The 24,594-nt window shown below is 47.4% G+C and overlaps 3 protein-coding genes across 3 annotated transcripts in view; 1 reads left to right on the forward strand and 2 right to left on the reverse strand.

Moving 5' to 3' along the window:
• PMM2 (phosphomannomutase 2) overlaps nucleotides 1-12,210 on the reverse strand; it is a 17,650-nt gene extending 5,440 nt beyond the window's left edge. Inside the window, exons 1-7 of the mRNA XM_006913838.3 lie at nucleotides 12,052-12,210; nucleotides 7,924-8,035; nucleotides 5,432-5,508; nucleotides 4,649-4,740; nucleotides 3,841-3,940; nucleotides 3,661-3,736; nucleotides 2,302-2,417 (exon numbers count right to left, since the gene is read on the reverse strand). Of these exons, the coding sequence (XP_006913900.1) occupies nucleotides 2,302-2,417; nucleotides 3,661-3,736; nucleotides 3,841-3,940; nucleotides 4,649-4,740; nucleotides 5,432-5,508; nucleotides 7,924-8,035; nucleotides 12,052-12,117 (639 nt within the window). The 5' untranslated portion in view covers nucleotides 12,118-12,210. The remainder of the gene's footprint in view (nucleotides 1-2,301; nucleotides 2,418-3,660; nucleotides 3,737-3,840; nucleotides 3,941-4,648; nucleotides 4,741-5,431; nucleotides 5,509-7,923; nucleotides 8,036-12,051) is intronic.
• Nucleotides 12,211-12,263: 53 nt separating this feature from the next.
• TMEM186 (transmembrane protein 186) lies at nucleotides 12,264-14,591 on the forward strand. Its single transcript, XM_006913839.3, has 2 exons — nucleotides 12,264-12,386; nucleotides 13,475-14,591. Exons 1-2 carry the CDS (start codon nucleotides 12,291-12,293, stop codon nucleotides 14,108-14,110), a joined length of 732 nt encoding a protein of 243 aa, XP_006913901.2. The 5' UTR covers nucleotides 12,264-12,290; the 3' UTR covers nucleotides 14,111-14,591.
• Nucleotides 14,592-22,270: 7,679 nt separating this feature from the next.
• Nucleotides 22,271-24,594, reverse strand: part of ABAT (4-aminobutyrate aminotransferase) — a 36,697-nt gene continuing 34,373 nt past the window's right edge. The window contains exons 14-15 of the mRNA XM_025048390.1: nucleotides 23,776-23,887; nucleotides 22,271-22,495 (exon numbers count right to left, since the gene is read on the reverse strand). Coding sequence (XP_024904158.1) covers nucleotides 22,374-22,495; nucleotides 23,776-23,887 — 234 coding nt within the window. The 3' untranslated portion in view covers nucleotides 22,271-22,373. The remainder of the gene's footprint in view (nucleotides 22,496-23,775; nucleotides 23,888-24,594) is intronic.

Here is a 24,594-nt window from a genome sequence, read left to right on the forward strand (position 1 = left end):
GTTCGGCAGGCTTCTAAGCCTGGACTGCTTGGCAGGCAAATGGCATTTTACTGACAGCTCTTAGCTCAGGTGCCGGTCCCCTGGAAGCCAGCAAAAATGTGTGCCTCAAAACTGAGAGAGAAAGCAGCTTTCAAAACGTCTACCCCTGAATACGAACAGAGGTTTCAAGCTAAGACTTGGGATTGCTTTGTGCCTGAAGTTTCAGGAACTGCTGTGTTGTGAAAAGGTTTCGATGGCTGGACTGTTCGCTCCCGTTTCCAGGACACCGCGGCCAAAAAAGGATCAGAGACGAGGGCACGGACATACGTGAGAATGTTCACCGGTGTTCGTGACCGCAACAAAAACCCACAGCCCACAGGTGCCTCTGGCAGCGAAACGGGTGAGCAAGCGACGCCTGGATGACAGTGTCATGCAGCCGTTGAAACCTTATTTTCAAAGAAGACTCACTAACGTGGGGGAAAAAAATACAGGGAGAACAAAGCAAAACATGAAACGATGAGCATGCGGGGGTCGCGTATTTGGGATTATATCTGTGCACAGAGAAAAGGCTGGGAGGCACATCGACTGCGATCACAAGTGACTTTCACTTTCTTCTTCAAACTTTTTCTAATTTTGTACAATGAATGCATATTACTTAAGAATGGGGGCGGAGGCGGTTAACCTCCACTGAATAGTATCCATTTTTTAAAAGTAGATAAGGTTCAGAAAAATGGAACTGAAGGGTGGTAATGCAGTGGTAAAACAGAACAGGAAATTCTGATTCTCAGAGAAAGAATTCCCCAAAGAAGCCATCTCCCAATTCGCTCAGAACTGCATTCCATTCTGCCAAGGCCCACCTGAGGCTTCCGACAGCGATTTATACAGAGCGAGAACGTCACCCTTATGGAGAACTCGCTTTTTGCCTGTATGACAGCTCTTGTCTCAGCCCGTAAGAAACGGCACCAACTTGCAAGGACTGAAAAAGCTTCTACGGCCATTCTTTAGATCTTGGGTGTAACTTCATTAGCTTACTTTTTCTAAAGACGTCAAGTCAGATAGTGGTTTTTTTCATAGCCTACATTCAAAGCACTTCTGCATCCAGAGCATCGCAATGAAAGGACGTGATTAAAAACCATTCTGTCATTAAGAAAAAAAGCTGACCGACGCACCTCCTGAAAAGCACCGCACGTTCATTTAGGAATTAGAACAAGAATCTTTCCCACCCAGCTGGACAGAGGGTGTGTTGACTAGAAAGCGAACTCATTTAAAGAGCAGGTAGTCTGTTCTGCTGCCACTAGCCCTGTCATTAGCTGTGTGACCTTGGGCAAGTTACTTACCCTGAGTCCCGGTTTCATAATTCTGAAAAGAGGACATGTGGCTCTACTATCCAGAAGTCCCTCTCATGCTGGAAGCTGAGGTGATCATACTGAAAGGCAGGTCGCAGACCTCCGCAGAAAAAAGCAAGTATTCTGGACTGGACCAGAGAGCGGAGGGATATGCAGCATGTGTGATGCACCTGCTGGGTGCAGCATGGCCCAGGATGCCTGATGGCAAGGTGAGCACCCCCGCTGGGTGGCCTGTGAGAACTGCGGAAGGGCACAGAGAGCCTGAGGCTGGGCAGTGAACAGTGGATGCTAAGCCTCTTCTCGGGCCTCACGCTGGCAACGTCTCTCCAACCTCCTTGGGGATCCACCTGTCCCCAGAAGAGCCTGGCTCAGCTGCCACGATGGCTGAGGCATGCCTCCTGAGTCCTCCTTCTGGCGCTGGCCTTTAACACCGGGCTCTGCTCAGTTTAGGTTCGGTCCCGGACTAGGGATTTCTGACAGCCCCTGGGACAGCTCCTGTACCCTGTGTGACGCTCAGGACTGACGCCTCACCCCTGAAGGGTCCCTGGCGCCTGCTCTTGAATTTCTGACTCGTGAGACTCCCTGTCCACCTATCATTTAGGATTCCCACTGCCCAACTGAAACGAATGCCCCTGGAAACAAAATACTGCGGAAAAAGTAGAAAGAACGGGGGCTCTGAAACGCAGCGAGGATCTGACAGCGGCGCCGGGGCAGGAGTTCTGGAAGGCACTTGAGGAGGGTCATATTTAATTCACAAGCCACACAGGAAGACTCCATTCCCCGCCAAGGTGTCAGGTATCTGAGCATGGGAGGGGAGGGGGCCTTTGTCATACCCCTCTTGTAGGGCAGAGCATCATTCAGTTGGAGCCGGGCTGGCAGGTAAAGTGTGAGTGAAGGGGAAAAAAGCCCATCTGTCCATTTCCTCCCTTCAAGCCCAAACTGAACAATAAAACTGCAAAATCACTTTTGTACTCACTGGCATGGTTTTGTCTCCAAAGAAATAAATGGTCTTATAGCCGTCATTTTCCACATGTCCCAGGCAATACCTCTTGTCCCATCCATCAGGAAAGACATCAAAGCTGATCTGGCCTCCTGCCAAGTGGGGAGGGGGAAAACAAAAGCTAAAGGTGAAAAGGAAGCTAATGACATGTCACTGAAAAAAAATGTGCAACTTATTCTCGTCAGCAACTGGATTGCGACGGTTGATTTTTAATACTCTCTAGTTTGTTGCTAACACGACTTTGGGGATGGGTTCTAGAAATTCATTCCACATTGTGTTTTTCAAACATTTCACTTAAAATCGAAAAGTGAGACCTAGAGTGTGTCAGCTCACAATGAGAAATGTATTTGCATCTAAGTGCTCTGTCAAGTGAGTGGGTTCACGTGAAGCATGCTGGGGAAAATCTGATAAGAACCTCATTCGGTTGTGCTCATCTCCAGCTTCAATGCACTCTCAGTGGAGAATGCCTGGAAGCAGGCTGCACCCAGCTCGTCTTGCAGGAGAAATGAAAATCACACGGGAGGTGATTTACAGGCAGCTTTCATAGGCAACAAAAACCCTTTCAGAGCTTTGTCAGAAAGATGTTCATCTCACAGTTCAAGAATACTTAAAAATCCACCCATTCATCTATTACACATAATCCCTTTGCAATTCCAGTTTCCCTCCAACCTGCATTAATTCGTGTTAGTAAAATGAGAGGGCTTTAAGAAGTGACTCATGGGCACTGACAGGAGGAATCGGCTTGCTGAGAGCATCTGACAGGCGTATTCCACCAGAAAACAAGCCTGAGCTACCAGGGCTGGGGGAAGAAGCCTATATCAGCCACCAGAAGGGTTTGCGCACCGGCCACTGTTAGTAAAAGCTTGGTGAACTCAGATAAGACCTTGTTCCCTTCTGGTCCTTAGTTTCTTGATTTGTAAAACCAACCCACTGACTTCTAAGGTTCCCTGCTGTCTAAACAGTATGTGATTCCAGAAAACACCGAGTCTGATTTATCTGAGATGGCTCCCATGCCATCTCTCTGCTATGGAGTTCATTAGCGTGCCTGTCTTCCATCTAAACGTCTGAGGATAAGTTCTTATCTGCATTAAGCAAGATGCTCTTTTTGACCAGAAGTGCAGGGAGGGAATCCTGCTGGGTAAGGATCTAGAACCAAACCCAGCAGCCTAGAAGTCATTCCCTAGCTGGCAAGTCTCCATCACGGCTGAGTACACACCAGTGGTTTTCCCCTAAAGACAGACTGCCCACCTTCAAACGGCACCATCTAATGTCAAGTGTGCACTGGCCCAGCACAAACTCCTGGCAAAGCTTGAAGCCTGCGTGAGCATACAATACCTATGGAGAATGTGAGGCCTTTTCCTGCAAACTCCTTCTGCAGGTCTGCAACAAATTTTTGTCTTATGTTTTCTTTCTGAGAAAAACAAAAAGACGCTGATTATCTACTGCGTTGTAATTAAGAAAGTACACAAAGTGTCATGTCTTATCTTCGCCAACCTAGGTAGATTTCAGACTCACTTTATCGAGTTCATAGAACTCAATGCGTTCTTCTTGGCTGCAGCTTCTTCCAATAGGGGACACATTTAACATCCCATTTCGGAATTCAATGAAAGTCCCCCTGGAGAGGAAAAGGGGACCGAGGTCCAAGAAATAACATTATTTATTTGGGCAACATTATAGATGGATAAACAGGCTATAAAGTTTGGCAATTTCAATAGACAGCGGCTGGTGTGATCCGCATTTCACAGAGCTATGCTGGGCCACATGACAGCCACCAGCCACGTGTGGCTATTGATCTTGAGATGTGGCTAATCTGAATGGAGATTAGATTTCAGAGACTCAGTAGGAAAAAGGAATGTAATCATCATTAATAATGTTTTATATTGCCTACATGTTAAAATGATTATATTCTTAATATATTAGGTTAAATAAAACATATTAAAAATGATTTCACCTGCTCCTTTCCTTTTTTTAACGTTATGTAACTACAGAAAACTTCAGATTTAATACCAGGGCTGATCAAACCTGGCTTGGTATGAGATTTGGCCTGGGGGCTTCCAGTTTCAGACTTCGGGTCTGGGGTTTATGTTGCTTTTTTCACATTGCCTTTTTACAGGCATTTCCTCTGACAGCCTTTGAAAACATATTTTCAATTTCCATCATGCGGGCATGCCACCATTTATATAACCATTCTTCTACTGCTGGCTTTACAGGTTTCCAGTGATTCCTTACTGAGCACTGGGCTTTGGACTCAAATGAGCACCAATCCACTGGATGACATCACTCCAAATTCCAGTGGCGCCTCTTTGCTAAAAGCAAAACCTACCTCTTCCTCGGGAGTTTAATTTTCGCAATGTAGCTCAGGCAGTAGTTGATTAAGTCTTGGATTAGGGCCTCACCCAGGTGACCTTGAATATTCTAGATAAAGAAAATACTGGAGTTACTCAATTCCCTGGCAGGCATTTTCAAAATGGCTTTACAACAAACGCAGGTTTCCAGCCACTATCAGTGGAGGGTCACCAGGCTGATGCAGCAGTGAGGGTGACACGCCTCACTGCCTTTTCCTTCTTTCCCTTTGTTCTCTGGTTGAAAACATTAAGCAAACCGGAAAGGCCTCAGTCAAAAGCATTTTCTGCTTCATTAGTCAAGATTTTTATATTCATTATCTCTCAAATGCTTCATGGAAGGCCAAAAGAGTTTATTGTTGCTGCTTTTATTCAATTAAAATATCCACAGATACTGACAGAAATTATATTTGTTCCACTTTGGCATTCTCTTATGTCTGAACAGAATGATCTTAATATTAATAAGTGCTCCATAGTACCTCCTAATATGCTTGTAGCGAGGCAGCCTGCCCTGGTCTCTGCTATCATTATAGAAATATTAAAGTGTCCTTAAAAAACAATTATAAAAATATCGTTAACAATTTGAAATATGTGAAAGTCCCGTGGTTCGACACTGAAGATGTAAAAAAACACAGGGTGAAGATTCATTCCCAGCCCTGTTCCTCGGCTCCCAAATACACTTCCGAGAGGCATTCAGCATCAATCGTCTTTTTAGAAAACATTTTACTAGTAATATACAGTAGTCTGGATACTTAAGAACCTACCTGTTTACACAAGAGTCTCCCACCTTTGTACGCTACCAGACCATTTTCTGGAAACACATAATCATATTTTTCAATCACTGCAACCAAAACAAAAGAAAACTTAAAATGCAATGAACTGAAACTTGGGTTTCTATTTCTCGATTAACACTTAACACCAATAAAACTGCTAAACTCCAGCAAGGACTGTGAAAGAACACCTTGTCTTCACAGATGGAGAAAGTGGGAAAAAAGCACCTTAAGTTTTTTTTTTTTTTTAAAGGCCCTTAATTACAAATGTAAAAGATGATTTCTAGGCTGGAGACTGGAGACCCGTGACAGGTCATTAACTGTCTCTGCTGAGCCAGTGATGGCTCCCAGCGCTCCTGTAAATTAGCATCGCCAGGGCTGCGATGAAAATGTGCAGATTTCTAGGCTCTGCTTTCTGAATCGGAATCTGCAGGGGCTGGGCTAAAAGTCAGCTTTTTCAAAAAAAAGATCTGTTGGTGACTCTTATATGCAGTCAGATTTGGAGACGATCCACGTAAATCTAAATAGATCCTCAAACTTTAGGTGCTTTAAAATGCAGATTCCTAGGCTCAGTGTGTTGGGTGGGGCCCCCACTTCTGTATTTTCACAAGCTCCCCAGATGCTACTGATACAGGTGAGTCTTCAACTTTCTTCTAGCTTATGAATGTTCTCATTCTCGTTTTGACTCACACTCGCTGAAATGTATAAGCACTGCGTGGCACTGTGGTTAAATGTGTGACCACAGGCAAAAAAGGCAATCAGGACAGGTAACAGGCTTTCTGGGGCTCTATGTGCCTCATTATGTGGTTTATAGCATTTGTAACCAGAGTATCTAGGAGGAAAATTAAGTGTAAGGGGAACAAGGAGTTTTAAAGGGAATATACAGATTACTCTTTCAATAACGAGTCCAATAAACAAAGCCTACACAGATTTGGACTGTAAGATGCTACGTCTAGAACAGTGGTTCTCGACTGGAGGGAGATTTTGCCTCTAGAAGACGTTTGGGAATGTCTGGAGATGTTTTGATTGTTTCACTGGGGGCGAGGGTGCTACTGGCATCAGGTGCGATGCTGCTCATCATCCCGCAGACTCTGACGACAGAGAATAATCAGCCCAAAATGATGCCGACAGCAAATCATAACAGACTTGATATATCAGAATTTAGCTTTTAGTTAAAATTATTAAATGAGCCCTGCTTAAGAGTCATAGCTGCACCAGAATGCGGTCAATTCCTGGGGCCTGCCGGCCTGCCAGTAAGGCAAGTTTCACAAGGTGTACTCTGCTTAAGATAACAGAAGAATGCAGCCTGTTAAGCATGGCATGTATAGCTCTGTTCTTTTCTTTCTGCTCTTAAGATAAAGTCACCGACTCACAACCCCAAGATGTCTTCACAGACTCCTCTTTATGTTCAAGACCACCTGGCCACCATCACACAGACCCGGACAGGATGCTGCCCAGAGCTGAATACATCAGACTGCTGAAGCCTGCTTAAGAACTGGCCAATCAACACAGCCCACGACCCTGAACCCTGTACTCATGATTACTCATGCTTTTTGCTCCATAAAACCCCTTGTCTGTAAACCATCGGGGAGTCTGGGTTTTTCCAGCACAAGCTGCCTGTTCCCCACTGTGTAGTGCTATATAATAAACGCCAATTTCTTTCACTGTCCCCTGGTGTCAGCATAATTGGCTGTCTGCAGCGCTGGTGGACAAACTCTCTGCTCAGTTACAAATATGTCAACAGTGGAGAAAAGAACGATCGATTTATTTATCTCCCTTCCACTCTTTCTTACAGGCCAGGCACCCTGGAGGCCCTGGGGCTATGGGATGAATAAGCCACAGTCCTAGTCCTCAAGACACACTTACAACCAGACAGTTTCCAATAACCAGAGCACGCCACCAACAGGACTGTGTGTTATAATCTCCTGGGGGCAGATGCTAAAATGCGATTCCCAGGCCCCGCAGACCTGTCGAGTTGGACCCTTCGGTGAAGGGCCCATAAGAACCTCCAGCTTCCTGGGGTCCTGTGCTGGGGAGTCTGGCTCAGCAGGTGCGGGACGAGCCTGGGTGACTCAGGACTAAGGGAATTCTGGGAAACACTGTGTTTGGGTGACAGAGAGGCGGCCCCTGGACCTTCAGGGCACCTGATTGCCAAGGACAATCAGGATATGGGGCTGAAGCTAGCAGGGCAGTAGATGGGAACAAGAGTGTTCCAGGCAAATAAACAGACACTCACCCTTCTAGCTGAATCTATCCATGTATCTGAGTACCAAGGGCTCCATCGGCAATTCCAGACATTTATTTACAGAATTAAAAAGAGTTAAAGATAAAGGCAGAGAAAATGTTTCCTGAAACAGGGCAGCAGGAAGCCTGCCACACGGGGATGAGGGCTCAGGGCTGCCTATTACACTTCATGGCTACGGGTCCCAATATCCTCTTAAGAAATTAAGCTTTTACCAGAATGCAATTAGCAATGTGTAGGTTACCGTCACTTCCCAGCTGCTCCTGTACTTTCTCAAAGTCCGAGCCGCCTACTACTCCGATTTTGACCTTCTGCCTCAATTTTTGTAGAAAGTCATCCATTTCTTTGGTAATTTTCTATATTTCAAAAAAGAAAACACAATAGTTACAAGCCAGAAAGTAATGAGGAAACTAAAATGGCAAGAATGATACAACCCTTACAATTTCCACTCATGCCAATTCCATTTCTAGGTCTGTAGGTAAGTCCAAATATTTTGGCTATGATTTTGGGACAACTTTTTACAGAAAAAACTTGTTAAACTTTACTTATTTTTACCTCATTTAAAATACACAATTATTAACAGCTGCTGTGTACTGTTCCAGCTGTTTTTCTACGCATTTATATACTTGGCTATATGTACATAAGTAAACGGGTCTTATTTTTTGAAACACGATTAGACTCATTTCATGTCTTGTGCAGTGACCTGCTTTTTCAGCACTAAGTTGTGGTGATCCATGCCACATACACACAGATCAGAGCACATTCCTTTCAAATACTACACCATTTGTGGATTTAGGTTGTTGATTTTAAAACAAAATCATCATATTGAAGAGGAAGTTCATAATTGGTTTACATAATCATACAAAAACAAAGGCTAAAAGATCACTAGATTCTTTAGTCTCTCCTAAAAGAAATGCACCTATCTAGAAACAGTGGTTTCGATGGTATAATTTGATGCTCGTTAAATTCCGAACTTTGTGCTAACTCAAAAGAAATGATAAACTAAGAAGATAGCCCTGTATTAAGACAAATCACAATTTTTAAATATTTTATTTCATTACTTTTAGCAATCTTCTCTGTACACTTACAGAGAATATCTTCACAAATAAAGTTACCAGAAATTAAAAATGAAAGCAAAAAACGCCACTTAAGTCAACTTCAGTATATAGTTGTCTTCTCTTTTTTTAAACGAATTTTTTAAGAGTAATACATACATGATTAATAAAATAGAATCATACAGAAGGCCTAAATAGAGTGTGACCTTCCAGTGGAATCTCCCCCTAGCAGACAAAATCTAGAACTGCACTAACAGCCTTGATGAGTCAATGACTGTGAAAATGGGTCCCTCAGTCCCCCAAGTGGCTTACTCAGATCTGAAGTCAGACTGGGAGGAAGTGGGGAAGACTCTTTTTATTGCAAAATATTAAAAATGCAATACTAACACTGGCAGCAGCAATGCCTCCATCTCCAAGCAGAAGTGTGAGGGTCAAATTTTATTTTAACCCTTGTGCACACTGATGAGCTGGAGGGTACTGTGGTCAGCCCTGAGACCCGTTCTGCAGAGTGAATGGGATACGGAAGGTGCCTTTTCACTTCCAAGTGGCAGCAAATATTTTCTAACAGGACTTAAGACCTAGCTGCTTGTGACCTCTAAACCACATCCCACCACAGGAGAGAGATCATCAGAGCAAAACTGCTGTGATGTTACCAACTAACTCTTGTGCTGATAATTAGAAGGAACTCTAAATTCTTTATAGATCAGAAAGATCCAAAAGGTTGAAATCAAGGTGGAAAAATGTTAAAATTCACTTTCTGAAAAAAAAAAATTAAAAAACTTTTTTTTGGGGGACAAGTAAGGAACACTGATTAGCGTAGAGGAAGTCAACAGAATAGGAACTGTGGGCCAGAAATCAACCACTGCCTGTTTCTGTAAAGTGTGACTGGAACACAGTCACGTCCACTCACTCATGTAGTGTCTATGGTTACAACATCAGAGTTGGGTAATTGTGACAGAAACCAGAGGGCCTGCGAAGCCTCAACTACTTACTACCTCGCCTTTTACGTAAAAAAAAAGTTTGCTGACCCTTGGACTAGGGTATTAAATGAAACTAGGGAATAGATGATAGTTTTTCCAGGTGTGATGACGATACTATGGTTACGACAGACGTCCTTGTTCTCAAAACTTGCAGGCTCAAATATTTAGGGATAAAGTACTGGGATGACTGTGGCTTAGCAAGTGGTATGGCAAAAACTTTTTTAAAAAAAGAAAATAAAGTTAATGTCAATCATTGTTGAATTTAAGTGGTGGGAATATGGCTGTTCTGTGTATTAGCTTTTCAGTGATTCTGCATGTTTGAAATTTTTCATGATAGAAAGTTGGAAAACATTTTTCAGTGATTCTGCATTTCAAATTTGTTTGAAATTTTTCATGATAGAAAGTTGGAAAACACTTCACGCAGGTTTATGATGCCCTTCTTTTTGAAGGTATCTCTTAGGAAAGTATTCAGTACAACACAATTCTACTAAAACGGTGAAATGTGCAAAGCTCAGGACTCTATCCTAATTAGAATTCGCCTGTTTAAGTCATAGCCTGTTGTAGCAGCTGCAAGAAATATAATGCAGTCTTCTGCTACCGGATAGTATTGTGCTTACTGATGTCTGAGAATGCATATATTTAGGAAGAGAAAAGTCGGATAATGAATAGATCTATTGCTAAAATATTTTTATTTTTTACCTAGAGCGCTAAGCACATAGAAACAATTCTCTTTTAAATTACAGATTTTGGGGGGTGCTAAACTTATTTTCACCACTAAGAATGTCATGTTTCAAATGTTTTAAGAGAATACATTGCAGGTTGCCTGGTTTCATTGCTATTTCATACTTTATCCTCATATAACCTGATTCCTTCTAGGAATCAGAAGCACTCCCCTGAATGGCATATCCAGCAGGCAGAACAGCCTCCACCTTAGAACAATGGCAGAAAATGGTAAACTTAGCAAATAGCACCCCAATGCCCAGAGACTAGTACCAGATCTGCTGTGTGAAATCAAGACGATGGAGACTTTCAGTTTCCTTATGTTTAGAACGGTAATAACAACTGTCCTACATGGGATGAAAAAAAGGAATCGAAACCCTACACCATTTCAGCCAATGGGCCAAATTGAGCAGCTGCATGTTTCTGTAATAAACAGTTTTACTGGAACACAGCTACCCTGTGTCTATGGCTGCTTTTGCAGTAAAGTTGAGTAGTTACTACAGACCATATGGTCAGCCAAGACAAAATTAATTGCTACCTGACAAAATTAATTGCTACCTGACTCTTTACAAACAATAAATTGCTGACCTTGGTCTAGACCACTATGGATTTTTAACAACTCACAAGTGGTCACTGAATCTCAGGGTCAAAAGGGTCCTTTGGAGAACTTGCAGTCATCTTCACTAGCTACATCAAAACACGTGGCTCAGAGAGGTAAAATGACATGTCTAAGGTCACACACATTTGATGCTACCATTCAGCCAAAACTAAGGGGCACAGAACTTGAAGACAGTGAGGCCATTTGGGCCTAGTCTCAAGTTTAAATGGCTGGTGTTCGGGGACCAGTTTGTGCACAGGCGAAGTCAGAGCGAGCTACATCACAAACCTTGATCTTAACTGAAACCTAGATGTGCCTGTAGCAGCAGAATCTGGAAGTGGGAAGCAAGTTTCCAGGAGTCCAAGGAAGCTCTCATCAGGCAGCCTGTGACAATTTAGGTTTCCTCAATCACCCCAGCCCACTGAAGACCTGCTAATATTTGTTGAATATTACTGAACACAGGCTACTGTAAACCAAGATACTTTCATGAACTTGTTTGATTTCATTCGACCCTCGCAAACAGCATATGGAACAGGTCATGTCCCCATTTGAAGTCGTAGATGCTGAGGCTCCCAGGTAAGTGACTTGCTCAAGGTCACACAGCTGTCACGAGGTAAAGCTGAGATTCTACGAGGTCTGTTCAAGCTGGAATCCTATGTTTTTCATATCAGGCTGCAAGGCACAGCCCATAGGTGACAGAGCTGAGGAGGGCACACAGCTGGTAAGGAGGCTAAACTGGTGTTCGAACCCAGGGCTTGTGGTCAGAGTCCAGAACTGCGTTTTCCAACCCAATACAAGTTTCTTGCTCTCAAGAGTTTTTAGGTCCCGTCCCATCTCCAAGCACCCTGAGGTCCTCCGTCTCACTCTTTCAGGGCACTTAGAATAGAGTTCAGCCCTGCCAGAGGAAGTAGGCGGTCCCCAGCCGCCCCTCGATGCCCACCCTGGGCGGTCGTTGGTCCGGTCTGGAAGCAGCAGGGGTCTCCGCACGCGCTGCCTCCAGCCCACCGGGCGCCGCCTACCTGCCGCGGGGCCGTCAGGGTCCCGTCCACGTCGAACAGGCAGAGCGCCGGGCCGCGCGCAGCCATGACCTGAGATTCCACGCCGCACCTAACGGGACTCGTTGGCACCTGGAACTCGTCACGGAACTTCCGGGTTCGACCCCTGTGCCGCAGAGCACGCCGGGAGGAGAAGAATCCACTCCCACAATGCTTGAGACCAGCTTTAGCTGGTCTCTCCGGACTTCAGATCCCAGGTTGCAATGCGCCATACGCAGGCTTGGTGCGGCCGAGCATGCGCCCTTAGAGATCCCGGGGGCAGGTGGGATTCGCTTCCGGCAGCAGGCAGCCGGGCCATGGTAAGAAGGCGGGTGGTGGACACTGAGCGAGGTGACGCGCTTTTGGGGGTCGGAGTCAGACCTGGCGTAGGCAGGCAGACGCCTGGGGTTGTGATATGGAAAATGCGCAGGAGACACCTCTGGCGTGGGTTACGGTTTGTTATTCCCGGGCTTCCTCTGCTCAGGTCACGTGGGCCAACCACAGCGATAACTAAAAATCCACTGAGCGCTCACCGTGCGTCAGGTGCATCAAGTCCATCCAGTGCATGTGAGGGCTTTAAAACCATTATCTCGTTCAGGATATTCTGAATCCCTATCTGATAGTTGAAGAAACTGAGGCCCAGAGAGGTAGAGTAACTTGCCCAAGGATGCACACACAGTCAGTGACTTTAGGAGCCAGGATTATTGGAACCCAGGTCTGGTTTCAAAGCCCAAAGCATCTTTCACTGTACTGCTCACAGTGTAGAACTATGCACCTAACAAAACCCTTGTGCTTCCGTTTGGCGCCTCCATCCCTCCCTCCTTCATTCTTCCTTGTCCCCCAAACTAGGCAAAAAAAACACCAGTTCCCTACAACACTCGGATGGCACTATAACCTGACAAGAGATTCGCAAAGTTATTGTGCTAAATATTTCACGGACCTGTTGTCCACTAGAGACGTTGTTCAGTTTCCTGCTTGGGGGAAGTTCACATAGACTTAATGGATCCAGTGCCCAGCCCGGAGTTGGCGCTCCCTAGGCGTTTACTGAATGAATGAATGCTGCACCTCTTTTCCTATGTACCTACTTGAACTGCCTGGAAGAAAGAGGACCAGTGTGAGAGTCAGATTCTGCCCCACTCACTGGCTGTGTGTCTTTGGGTGAACTTCTTACTTTTTCTGGGCTTACTTTCCTAGTGGTAAAGTGGAAGTAGTGGTTCCTGTCTCCTACAGCTTTTGTGACGATCACAGGAGGTAAAGCATCTGGGTTTACCTTTCTTTCTGTCTTTGGCAGTAGCAGTGACCTTGCAGGATTGGTGGGAGCCTCCGTGTAAGATGCTTTGCAGTTGTTGGTTGTGTGATGAGCATGATTAATTTCCTTGAGAGAAATGGTCTCCCATCTTCCTTCCAGGCTGCTCTCCTCCGAGCCGTGCCACAGTTGCCGAGGCCAGCTGTGTGGGCGAGGCCTCTCTACGGGCTGCGGTGCTGCAATAGGCAGGATCCCAGGAGGTGGGTGGGGAGCAGGTTGCCCATCTCGAAGGAGAAACCACCAGGCGTGGAGACAGAGAAATTCCAGATGGTCTACCGTTTTGATGCCATCAAAGCCTTCAGGTACTTGTCTCAGCTGAAGGTGGCACAGACGGCCCTGACAGTGGTGGCCCTGCCGCCTGGCTTCTACTGGTACTCCCAGGGCCTCATGACTCTCGACTCCCTGTGCCTCGTGGGCGGGATATCTGGCTTTGCCCTGGCCATGCTGTGCTGGATGAGCTATTTCTTCCGGAGGCTGGTGGGTATCCTGTACGTGAACGAGACAGGCACCATGCTGCGGGTGGCCCACCTGACCTTCTGGGGTTGGCGGCAGGACACATATTGCCCGGTGGCCGACGTGATCCCCATGACAGAAAGCCGGGACCGGCCCCAGGAGCTCTTCGTGCGGATCCAGCGGTACAGTGGGAAGCAGACCTTCTACCTCACCCTGCGCTACGGACGCATCCTGGACAGAGAGCGTTTCACGCAGGTGTTTGGGGTGCTGGACACGCTCAAGTGAGCAACTGGGCGTTGAGCTTCCGGGTAGTCCTGGGCCACCTGGATCTCCGATAAAGGGCTGAGGATGTGAGTGAGGCCGAAGAAGGAGATCTGGCAGCTGGGGACTTTGCCAGGGCCCTTGGGAACTTGTGTTTTGGGATGAGGAAATTCACGAGGCAGATGCTAGTAACCCAATTTGGGAAGGAGACCTCCCGTGCCCATTTTTGCTGCACTGTATATGACATTCAGTTAGGTAATGGCCAGAAGTTTCTGTTAAGAGCCAGTTTTGGGGGGAAGCTATGCCAGCTTCACTCAGAAGTACAGCGCTGTGAAATGGGAAGACAGGTGTGGCGGGGGGAGCAAGGACTTGGGTTCCATCCGGGGCGGGGAACTAACTGTGTCTCCGAACCTTGGTTTTCACATTGTAAAATGGAAAATCCTGCCTGTCTCATGGGATGGGTGTGCGAATAAACAATAAATGTCAAGTGTTTTGCAAACTCAAAGAGCAAATGTTAATTGTTACTTCAGAGGCGATGGTGCGGTGGACCCAGCAGCAGACGGGACGTGAGGTGAAGCTGAGGTGGGTCATTTCATTCTGTTGGGATGGTAGCTGCTCAGTGGCTGGGGCAGGAGTGTCATCCACGTGAGCCAGCACTGCTGCTGAGACCACATTCACTATGCGGGGGTCTAGGGGCTCTCATGTCAGATGTCTCTGTGGACTCTGTGCCCTGGGGCCTATTTTTTGCCTAAAGAATAGATTCTCAGACCCTGGCTCCACGTGCGGAGTCACCTGGAGAGCTTTTTAAAAATATCATTACCCAGGCCCATGAGCGGGTTCCCCGGGCGATTTTCCTGTTTAGCCTCTGTTGACAGTCGCTGCCCAGAAGTCTCACCACACTGGGAGTTGAGAGCCTGGATTCTCACCAGCCTTGGCATGAAAGAGCCTTCACTCCGATGCATGGTCTGCTCGCGCAGTACCAGCAGAGGGCACACAGAGCAAACGCATTATCCATCTCTTTATTCCAGAGCTAAAGTCACAGATCCCCACCTGACGATGGGAATCCGGTTAGGGCTCCTGCAACGCATGCGTAGGGTGGCACTGGGGAGCTGTCCATAAAACCCCAAATTAGCATCAATAAAAACAGCAAAACTCGTCTGTGTTCAACTCCTGGAGATTCTGGTAGTAGCTGAGCATCTGTTTTTATGTTTCCCAGGTAATTCCAAGGCACCCCGAGGTTTGAGAATCATTGTGTGGGGTTTACCCTTCCCCAAAGTTGTGCAGCAGCTTTTCTGGAAATGGGAATAGTCTTTAGATTCAGGTGGACATTTTGGCAATTCCCCGCTTTGACAGTTCCAAAATAGTCACCTAATAGAAATACCCAAGCGTACATAGGAGGTTCACTGAATGTTTCTAGTAGCAAAACAATAGCACCAACAAAACTGGAAGTAAACTAAGTTTCCATTAGTGGCAGCACAAATAAATGTTAGCAGATGCATACTATGGGACATTACTACATGACCCTTGAAAAGAACGAGGTCGAGCTATGCTGGTATGAAACGGTAACCGTGGGTGTAGCGTTGCATGGAAAAAACAAGCTACAGAACAATATAATTTTGTGTGATCTTACTTACGTTTCCAAAAATGCATACATTCCAAATTGTTAACAGTGTCACCTCTGTGGATAGAATTGCAGGTAGGAGAGGGTGGATGAGGTAAAGGGAAGGCTTCCATTTTAACTTTATAACCTAGTTATTGTTTAAAATTTTCATAATGAGCATGTCACCTGTCGTAACCCATGAAGAAAAATGCTGTAATACACACAGTTTCTTTTTCCATCCTTTTCTCCTCATGTCAGCTTTCTAGATAAAGGGAAAGGTTTCTCAACCGTGACATCCTACTCTGGACTTGGAAGCTGAGTTGACAGTAGGAAGCATTTCAGTTGAAAGCATCAGGATGTAACCGTGTTTGTCCCTTGTAGACTGGTTTTCCTTCCTGTCTGCTGAGAAGCTTCTGGACTTTGCACCTCTCCACACCCTGGGCTGTGTGTGATTTAGGCGCAGGGCACGGGGTGGCCTGTGGCATGTCGGTTTTCATGTGGTAGTTGCTGTGGACTGAATGTTGGTGTCCTCCCTAAAATTCATGTGTTGAAACCATGATTCCCTTTGTGATGGTGTTAGGAGGTGGGAGGGGCCCTTGGGATTAGGGTTAGATGGGGTCATGGGGACAGGGCCATCATGAAGGGATCAGTGTCCTTGGAGGCCAAGACTCAGCACGCACCAAGGAAGGCCGTGAATCTCGGAATCAAGAGGAGGCCATCACCCAGAACCTGACCGTGGACTTGCGGCCCCCAGAACTGTGAGAAACAAATGTTTGCTGTTTAGGCCGCCCAGTCCATGGTGTTCTGTTACAGCAGCTCGAGCTAAGACGAGGTCCTGCAGGCCAGGGGGAGGTCGGCTCTCACTGGGGACCTTCGTGGTGTGCACAGCTGACAGCCATTGTCCTTCCTGCCCCAGTTACCACAAATGACGCTGACCTTGTCCTAGAGCCAGTTACCCCACCCCAGCCCATCATTAAATGATCATGTTTGATGCGCTCCCCAGAGCAGATCTGGCGGGCTTAGCTGCTCGTGGGGCCACCCTGGGGGCGAATTGCCCAAATAACTAGGGTTGGAGCTCTCTTTTCGCTGCTTTGTGACTTTAGGACTTGAGGCCCCAAATGGAAAGCAACAGGATCCCACAGGCAGAGTCCAACTTGTATGGTATTGTTTTGATTATGCAGCATTCAACTATAAAATCTTTCCCGCTTAGAGTTAATCCGGTAGGGCTAATACCATCTGGCCATGTTCGTACCGACACCAGTGACAAAACATTCATTTTACTGATTAACAGTGGAAATCTACTCCGGGATTCAGTTAGGCTTACCCGTGTTGGGAAACAGATTTAATATCGACGAGTGGGAACTTGACTCTGACAGAAATATAATACTGTTGTTTAGAGCTATATATGAGACACTGTTCATATATGAGATGAAGCGGCGAAAGGAAGTACCAGGGATTAAGCACCTACTATATGCCAGGCGAGTATCGCATGATTTTATTTAATCCTCCCAGCAACTTTCAAGTTGGAGAGCCAGATAGAGGCGGCAGAGGCGGGGTGGAGCACATGGCTTTGAAGCCAGACTTCTCGCCTGCTTGAATCCCAGCCCTGGCACTTCCTAGCCGTGACCTTGGGCCAGTTACACAGTCTCTGTTCGTGCCTTGGTTTCTTCACTTGTGAAGCTATGATCATAAAAGCACACATTGGGGGTCGAGAGGACTGACTGACTACATGAAAGACACTTAAAATAGCTCTTGGTCCAGGGAAGCGCTCGATAAGTGTTAGCTAGCATGACGGTTTTCAACCTCATTTTACAGATGAGGCTCCAAGAGGTGAAGTGACTTGCTCAGGTCAGCCAGCTAAAGCACCAGAGTCATTCTATTGCATTATCCTGCTTCCCCAGTGGGGAGGGAGAACAGAAAATAGAAAACAGTGACTTTTTTCAACAGTATTCGACCTTGAGGTTCTGACACCTTCTAGCCACCCACCTCAGGATTGTTATGTTTAGGATCTCACACTAATGCTGACCAGTTCAAGTCCACGTTCCAGCAGCCAGGCTGGCTGTGAGAGAGGTCTTTGAGCGGTTAACAGTCCCTGTCCTCAACCAACCCCAAGCTGACTGTGTGCATGCACCCGCACGAACACACACACACACACACACACACACACACACACACACACACACACACACACACGTTCACACACTAATACATCATCTTTCATCTGTTTGTATCCTGGCTTCCAATCTGTGTGATTTGGGGCAGGTTCCCTTAACCACCTCTGAGTTTCAGTTTCCTCATCCTAAAAATAGAAATACAAATTCATCACTCACAGGTTTGTTGTGAAAATTATAAAGCACCAGTAGAATATGCTTGCATGTCACAGATGCTCAACAAATGATAATTCTCACTATCCGTGATTATTTAAAAAATACGATTAATGGTCGACGTTGCCTTCCAAGTCAGTCGTTTTCATGGACAGGTTGGCGGTCCGAGCTGGAGGGAGCTTTGGAAATGTGGTCCAAACCATACATTTCATAGGGGAGAAAAATAACGGCCACTGAGGCAGCTGGGAGCAGAAGCCGGAAAGGAACTGATGATCCCCACTTCCAGGTCAGGACACCAGGAGGATAAAGGGCCAACTCGCTCCCACGGCTGCTCACTAAGTGCCTCCTCTGTGCCTCCCCACGTTGCTTCTGCCTTCCCGTTGATTTTGTCAGTCATCAACTTACCACCTCAGTCGACTGAGAGCAGCTGATTTAATCGGTTTGGGGCAGGGCCCAAGCTCTGGGATTGTTTAAGAAGCTCTTTAGGGTGACTCTGAACTGCATCCAGTGTCACAGTTGCTGTCCTGGGTGTTTTGGATTCTGTGCTTTGCTTTCTGCATCCATCCCATGTTGGTCCTTGTCAGGCCACCAGGCCATCTTGACTGATAGAGCCCCCACCGGCCTCCCCGCTGCCCTGTCACAGCGAACACTCAGGACAATGTAAAATGCATGCTGGAATAGCCTCTGCCCCAAATCTTTGGTGTCCTCAGCACTGCGAGGAAGGCCCGTGCCCTCCGCATGGCACAGTAGGCCTCCGGATCCGCGTCCTGCCTCTTCTTTGGCCTCGTCTCCCAGCGCTTCTGGTCGCCCTCCCTGTGTGATCTAGTAATGCCGAACAATGTGGAAAAGCCCCCTGCCTCGCCCGGCCGCGGGCCTTCGGGTAGCCATTCTCTTGCCTTCCCCCCTCCTCTGAGTCACTGGAGCACTTCTTGCTCAACCTCAAAGATGCAACTCAGGCTCAACTGTCACCCTGACGTGGGGCCTACCATTTGTGCATGTACCTCGTCCAGGGTCCTCCTGTCCCCGGTCCTCGGGCTAGTTACTGTGACCTTTGCCCCGCTAGAAGGTGAGCTGAGGGTAAGGACCACACCTTGTTCATCCCTAGCACATGGCATGTCCTTGATGAACTCTGGTGAAGTTAACGGCCTCACCGGGCTTCCCAAGCCCAGCGCGGACTTATGCAGGCGCTGTTCCCCCAAGACATCCCTAAGTGATGTACGACTGGAGCTTCGTGAGTACTCACCCACTTAATTACTCAACAAAACCCATTCCCAACCAAAAAGCCCACATTCACTCAGATGTTTCCATTATAAATATATTTTTTTTAAATTTAACAATACTGATTAACACAGGAAACATTTAATTCATGGAATTGTGCATATGGTCATCAATTACATGTTAATTTCTTTATCGTTTATTGGCACTGTCAACAGAATACTGTAAACAAGATCACTTTGTATGCGTGAGTTGGCGATGCTCCCTAGCTATGGTTTCCTACCATGAGCTGATATATATAGATAGATACATAGGTATAGGTATATCGATGTGCACAATTTTGCATGGTTACTGAGTGTCAGTAAAAATTATAAAAAACACCCATTTATAATAAAAGGGAGGATGTGCTAAGACTTGCTATTACTGGACCTTGTTTTCTGTAAAAGTGACAAAATTTGCTAGAGACATTTACTAAACTCTATGGCACTAATGTAGGATGGATTCATTTCCAGACCGTCGGCCACAGAAGCGCTTCTCCCTGGGCTCTGCCCTCGTCGGCCACCTGTCTGCTGGACCTCCTGTGTTTTCACCAACCTCCTTCAAGTTCCTCCGATCTTGAGCTCTGCTGAGAATTCTTTTCCTTGAAATTCTTCCAGCTAGACCCCTACCCCCAAAGGAGATATCTCAGGAACTCATTATGCCCTGAGTCAACGAGAACTTGGTAAATGGCTTAAAAAGTTTTACAAGAATAACTTCCCTTGGTAAGGAGGAAATAAATCTGGAAATGATTTTTCCAGATAAAGTGGTTTCATTTCTCTGTCAGTGCCCCGTGGGGAGAGAACAAAATATCGGAGCCACTCTCTCCACCAAAGAGAGCCAAGTTTCTGGTGGTGCCCTGGCTTAAAAACCTTCTGGTCTCCAGAACCTTATTGTATGTTGGCATCCAGCGCTTGAGTTCGCAAGAGAAAACATACTCATGCCAATCAACGAATTACGATTTGGCTGGCATTTTGCTTGTTTGTTATGTAAGGCCTTGAACCTCGGGCTATTGCCTGTGGGCTCTGGATCCCCAGTGAAGAGTGTGAGACCGTGAACTGATGTGTCTTTGCATACGCGGTTCCCTTTCTGCGACACTCTTCCCTGCCTTGTCTGTTTGGAGGACTCCTGCTCATTCCGCAAAACCTGGCTCAAATGTCACTTTCTCCTCGAAATTGGGGCACTCCCTCTGATTTCCAGAAGCTCCTACACATACCTCTGTTACAGCACTTGCCACTCTGCTTTAATTGTTACTTTAAGAGTCTGTCGTGCGCAAGTGGGATGTGAGTCCCTTGAGAGCAGGGACCACGTTCTATTTCAGGTTTGAACTCAGTGCTTAGCACTGGGCCTGGGATAGAGCAGGTATTATTCAAGTTTCATGAATGAATGATTGACCGAATAAATAAACGAATGTACAAACGAGTGAAACCTTGCAGAGAGGGGGAGGCATATATCTCCATTTAGTTTGCAGCGTAAATGGCCTTAAACACAATAGACCTCCATTAAAGCAAGGGATTAGCACTGACTGCAAGAATGCCAAGTGACCGGAATTCACCGTTCGTGTCTGCTCGGCATGTTAGTGCCTTTTGTTCTCAACAAAAACAGGTAGGTGACCAAGTCTGCTGAAGAATAGAGGCTGAAAAAAAAATCACTTGGAGACCTTTGGATGATTAATTATTGAAAGAACAAAGTGCTGAATGGAGAACCTTGACATGCTCGTCTCCCAAACGGTCAAGCAAGGCACCGGGAGGTGAAGTGGCTTCCTTATGGACAGAGAATAGAAGCCAGACTTCCGGTCTCCCCACTAAACAATCCTTTATTGCTGTAAGGTTACCAGATGCTCCTTGTAGGAGCATCTGAACTCAGATCGGTTCCAAGAATGTCTAGCTTCCAGCAGCGTTTCCTTAGCCTCCGCCATAGTGCAATTCGCCTGTAAGTATCACGTGTCCAGTAATCTCCACACTCACTCGTGTCAGGAAAATCTCTAATTTGGAGCGGCAAGGACAAGGAAACCGCCTCGAACCGGCAGGCTGTTTTCTCCTGCGTGGAGTTTTGGCGCCTTTAATTCGTGCTGCTTCCCTTAGAATAATCCTAGTTTAGCAAGTGACTGCATCTGATAGAACAGCAGTTACCCCTAGGGCTGCTCAGAGATGGCACAAGGGTGGATGAGCCAAACGAGAAAAGGAGCCTCCTGTGGGAGGGGTCCAGGGGCTGACCCTAGATGCCTGGGACACAGGAGAAAATGACTCTATTACTGCAGGACCTGGGCTCAGGCTGCTGGGCGACTGGCTTGTGCTTCTGACCCTTCAGCTTAGGTTGTGTCTCTGTGTCCCCTGCTCAGGCTGCAGTTTTCTTTCCAGAGGTCATGGCTGACATTTAACAAGTGGGGGAAAGGTTGGGGGACAGCAAGTAAGAACCACTAGTGATGCCACCCAGAGATCCTCCAATGCTCCGTCAAAGACAGAATTCATGGGTTAGAGGAACCCCCAGATGCACTGAGAGACGTGGCTCAAGCCTTCAGGAGGCCAGAAGACCCTTTCCCATGCCCCCCTGGCTCCGTCCTAATGTCCCTACTATGCTGCCTTCATGTGATCTGTCTTTCACTGAACTGTGGTGCATAGGACAAGCTCAGAGCTCTGGGGGCTGGGTAAGAGGGGGCAAGCGTGTTTGTTTGCATAGGGCAAGGGAGCCAGCATCCTTGACCACAGAATACAGTGCTTGGGAGGGACCAGGACCCAGGAGTCCCAGCCACCAGTCCTAAGAACAGGTGTCATTCCCTTTACTGGCTTCCAAAAAAATTGTTGGGGTCAAGGGCAGGCAGATATCTGGCCAGGACCCTCACGACCCATCATGAGACTCTGTCCAGGGTTCATGCAGAATTTCTGGGCTCAAACCAACAGGCACCATTGGCTCTGCAGGGAGGAAAACCACAACCCGCCCCTCCCCCCTCCCTTTCCCCCAAGCCACCAAAAATGTCCCCTCCCCACACAGCACCCTTCCGTGTATGCATTCACCTCTGATACTTTAAGTGAAAAACATGAATTAGGCAAACTAATCAATTTGACAACTGTTGAGATCGGGGCTTTCTCAGAGCGTAGTGGAAATGGCTTCTTTACTTGAAGTCGGCTAAGATGTCGCTGAAAATATTGAGGAACAGGTGTGCGTGGTGATCCCTGAAGACCAGAGTGGGACGGAAACGAATGGATTTGTCACCGCAGCCCCCCAACACCACACCTGAAAGCAACGGCGGGAGGCGGGTTAGGGGCTTGGGCTCAGGGGGACCGGCCGTGAGAGCCGGGAGGGCTGACGCACGTGGCTGCCCCCCACTCACCCACGTCGTTCTTTCTGGCCGGGCTGCCGTCTGTCCTCCCTTCCACCCACCCCGACTCATCTCCATCCCCTCCTCTCTCCCGTCATCTGTCTCATCCATCATTCTCTACCCTCTCTCCTTCCAACTTTGAATGCCTACTCTGCCGCCCCTGAACCAGGTTCAGGGAGAGAGAAATCCTGAGATGAAGTCCTTGCGCTCTAGAATTCATGCCGTGGCGGGGAAAGAAAATCAGAAGACAGGGAAATTGCAAGTGGGCGACGGGTCAGAAGCACGCGCACCGGGCAGAGCCGTCAGCGGACAGGAAAGGGCCCGTTTATCTTAAAGGGCGACCGCCGCTGACTTGCTGGGTGTCCTTGTCTCCGCTGCTTAGCATCTCTGAGACTCGGGTTTCTCCTTTAAAGAGGAGGAGAATCGCCCTGCCCTTCACGGCTGGTGCAGGGGCTCCATAAGATGGTATAAGCGGAAGATACCGCAGGTGACACATAGTAGGTGCTCTCATCCCATGACAACATTCCTCTGCTTTCCACTTTCCATGCCTTCTCATAGCTCTTAGGGAAGAAGTCCAGAATCGTGAACCTGATCCACAGGCCGAGGTGATATGGGCCTGGCAGCCCCTCCCCCACTTCGCTGCCTCCAGGCCATCGGGCCCTCATCACACCCCATCCTTTCGGTTTCTCCAGCCCTGTAGGCTCCATCCTGCCTCAGCTAATTGCACACATCCCTCCCTCTGCCTGACATTCTTCACTGGGCCAACCCCTGTCTGTCCATTAAGACTTAAGGTAAAATGCCACTTCCTCAGGGAAGCCTTCCCTGATTTCCTGGGCACTTTCCCCAGCGATTTGCTCTCTTAGCTCCTTTTCCTCCTTCCTAAGATTTATCGTTGCAATCAGCTACTTATCAAATAGTCTCTTCAATGTCACCCCTTCCTGCTAGACTGTAAGCTCCTTGAAAGAAGGGACCTGAGGGCCTTGTTCGGCATCGTGACTCTCTCCAGTGTCGACGCCACTCGCCTTCTCAGGGAGCGTTTGTTGAATGAATAAGTGTATAAGGAACGCCCCTGGTAACTTTCTCTTCATTTGAGAGAGAACATTTAGACTAGTTTTCGTCCCGTGTACCTCTGTCCCCCCACGCCAGGTACCGGGGGGCACCGACGAAGCCTAGCCCCCACTCCTAGCCGCCTTACCTTTGTTTCTGGCTATTAAAATGAGTTTATTCCGTATGGATTCATCTGGAGTGTCAAAGGAGCAGAAGGTGCCTCGTCCTCTCACTCTGCTGATGAACTGGGGGTACCGGGCCTGCAGTGGGGGAGACGAGGCTAGATCAAAGCCTGTCACCTGTGTAACAGCCTCAGATACCCCCCAGGGTCCAGCTTTTGAGCCTCTGCGTGGTCTGGCAGGGGTTGGGGGCTCTGGTTCTGGGGACAGACATCCGGTCCTGGTTTGAAAACCCGACTCAGCCTCTTTCTCACACTATGACCTTGGGGGAGTCACTTGGGCGACCTGTGCCTCAGTTTCCTCTTATATAAACTGAAGGATAGAAATGCTGTTGACCCCAATGCACTCTGATGAGAATCCGGTGAGGCGAGGTTTCTATGTCACCTCCGAATTCCAGGGCCTGGCACTTGGTGGGCGCTTTACAGATGTCAGCCATCTTCATTTATTAACCCTTTTTCTAGAAAAGTGGTGATTCCAGGAGGGGAAAAAAAAAGCTCCTCCGTACTCAGGGCTTTGGGGTCAGGGGTTGTCCTGGGATGAAGCGTGGCCCCTTCCCAAGTTTAAATCCACCCTGTGAATGCGGAATCTGTGAATGCGGCCTTGTTTGGACGCAGGGTCTTTGCTGGTGTAACGAGGGTTAGATAAGGTCACACCGGAGCAGGCTGGGTCCTTAGATCCCACGACTGGCATCCTAATCAGAAGAGGAAGATTTGGACACAGACGCACGACAGAGGCCATGTGACGACAGAGGCAGAGATGGGAGTGATGTGGCCGTGAGCTAAAGAATG

This window comes from Pteropus alecto, unplaced genomic scaffold (genome assembly GCF_000325575.1).
Source record: "Pteropus alecto unplaced genomic scaffold, ASM32557v1 scaffold44, whole genome shotgun sequence".
NCBI classification, from domain to species: domain Eukaryota; kingdom Metazoa; phylum Chordata; class Mammalia; order Chiroptera; family Pteropodidae; genus Pteropus; species Pteropus alecto.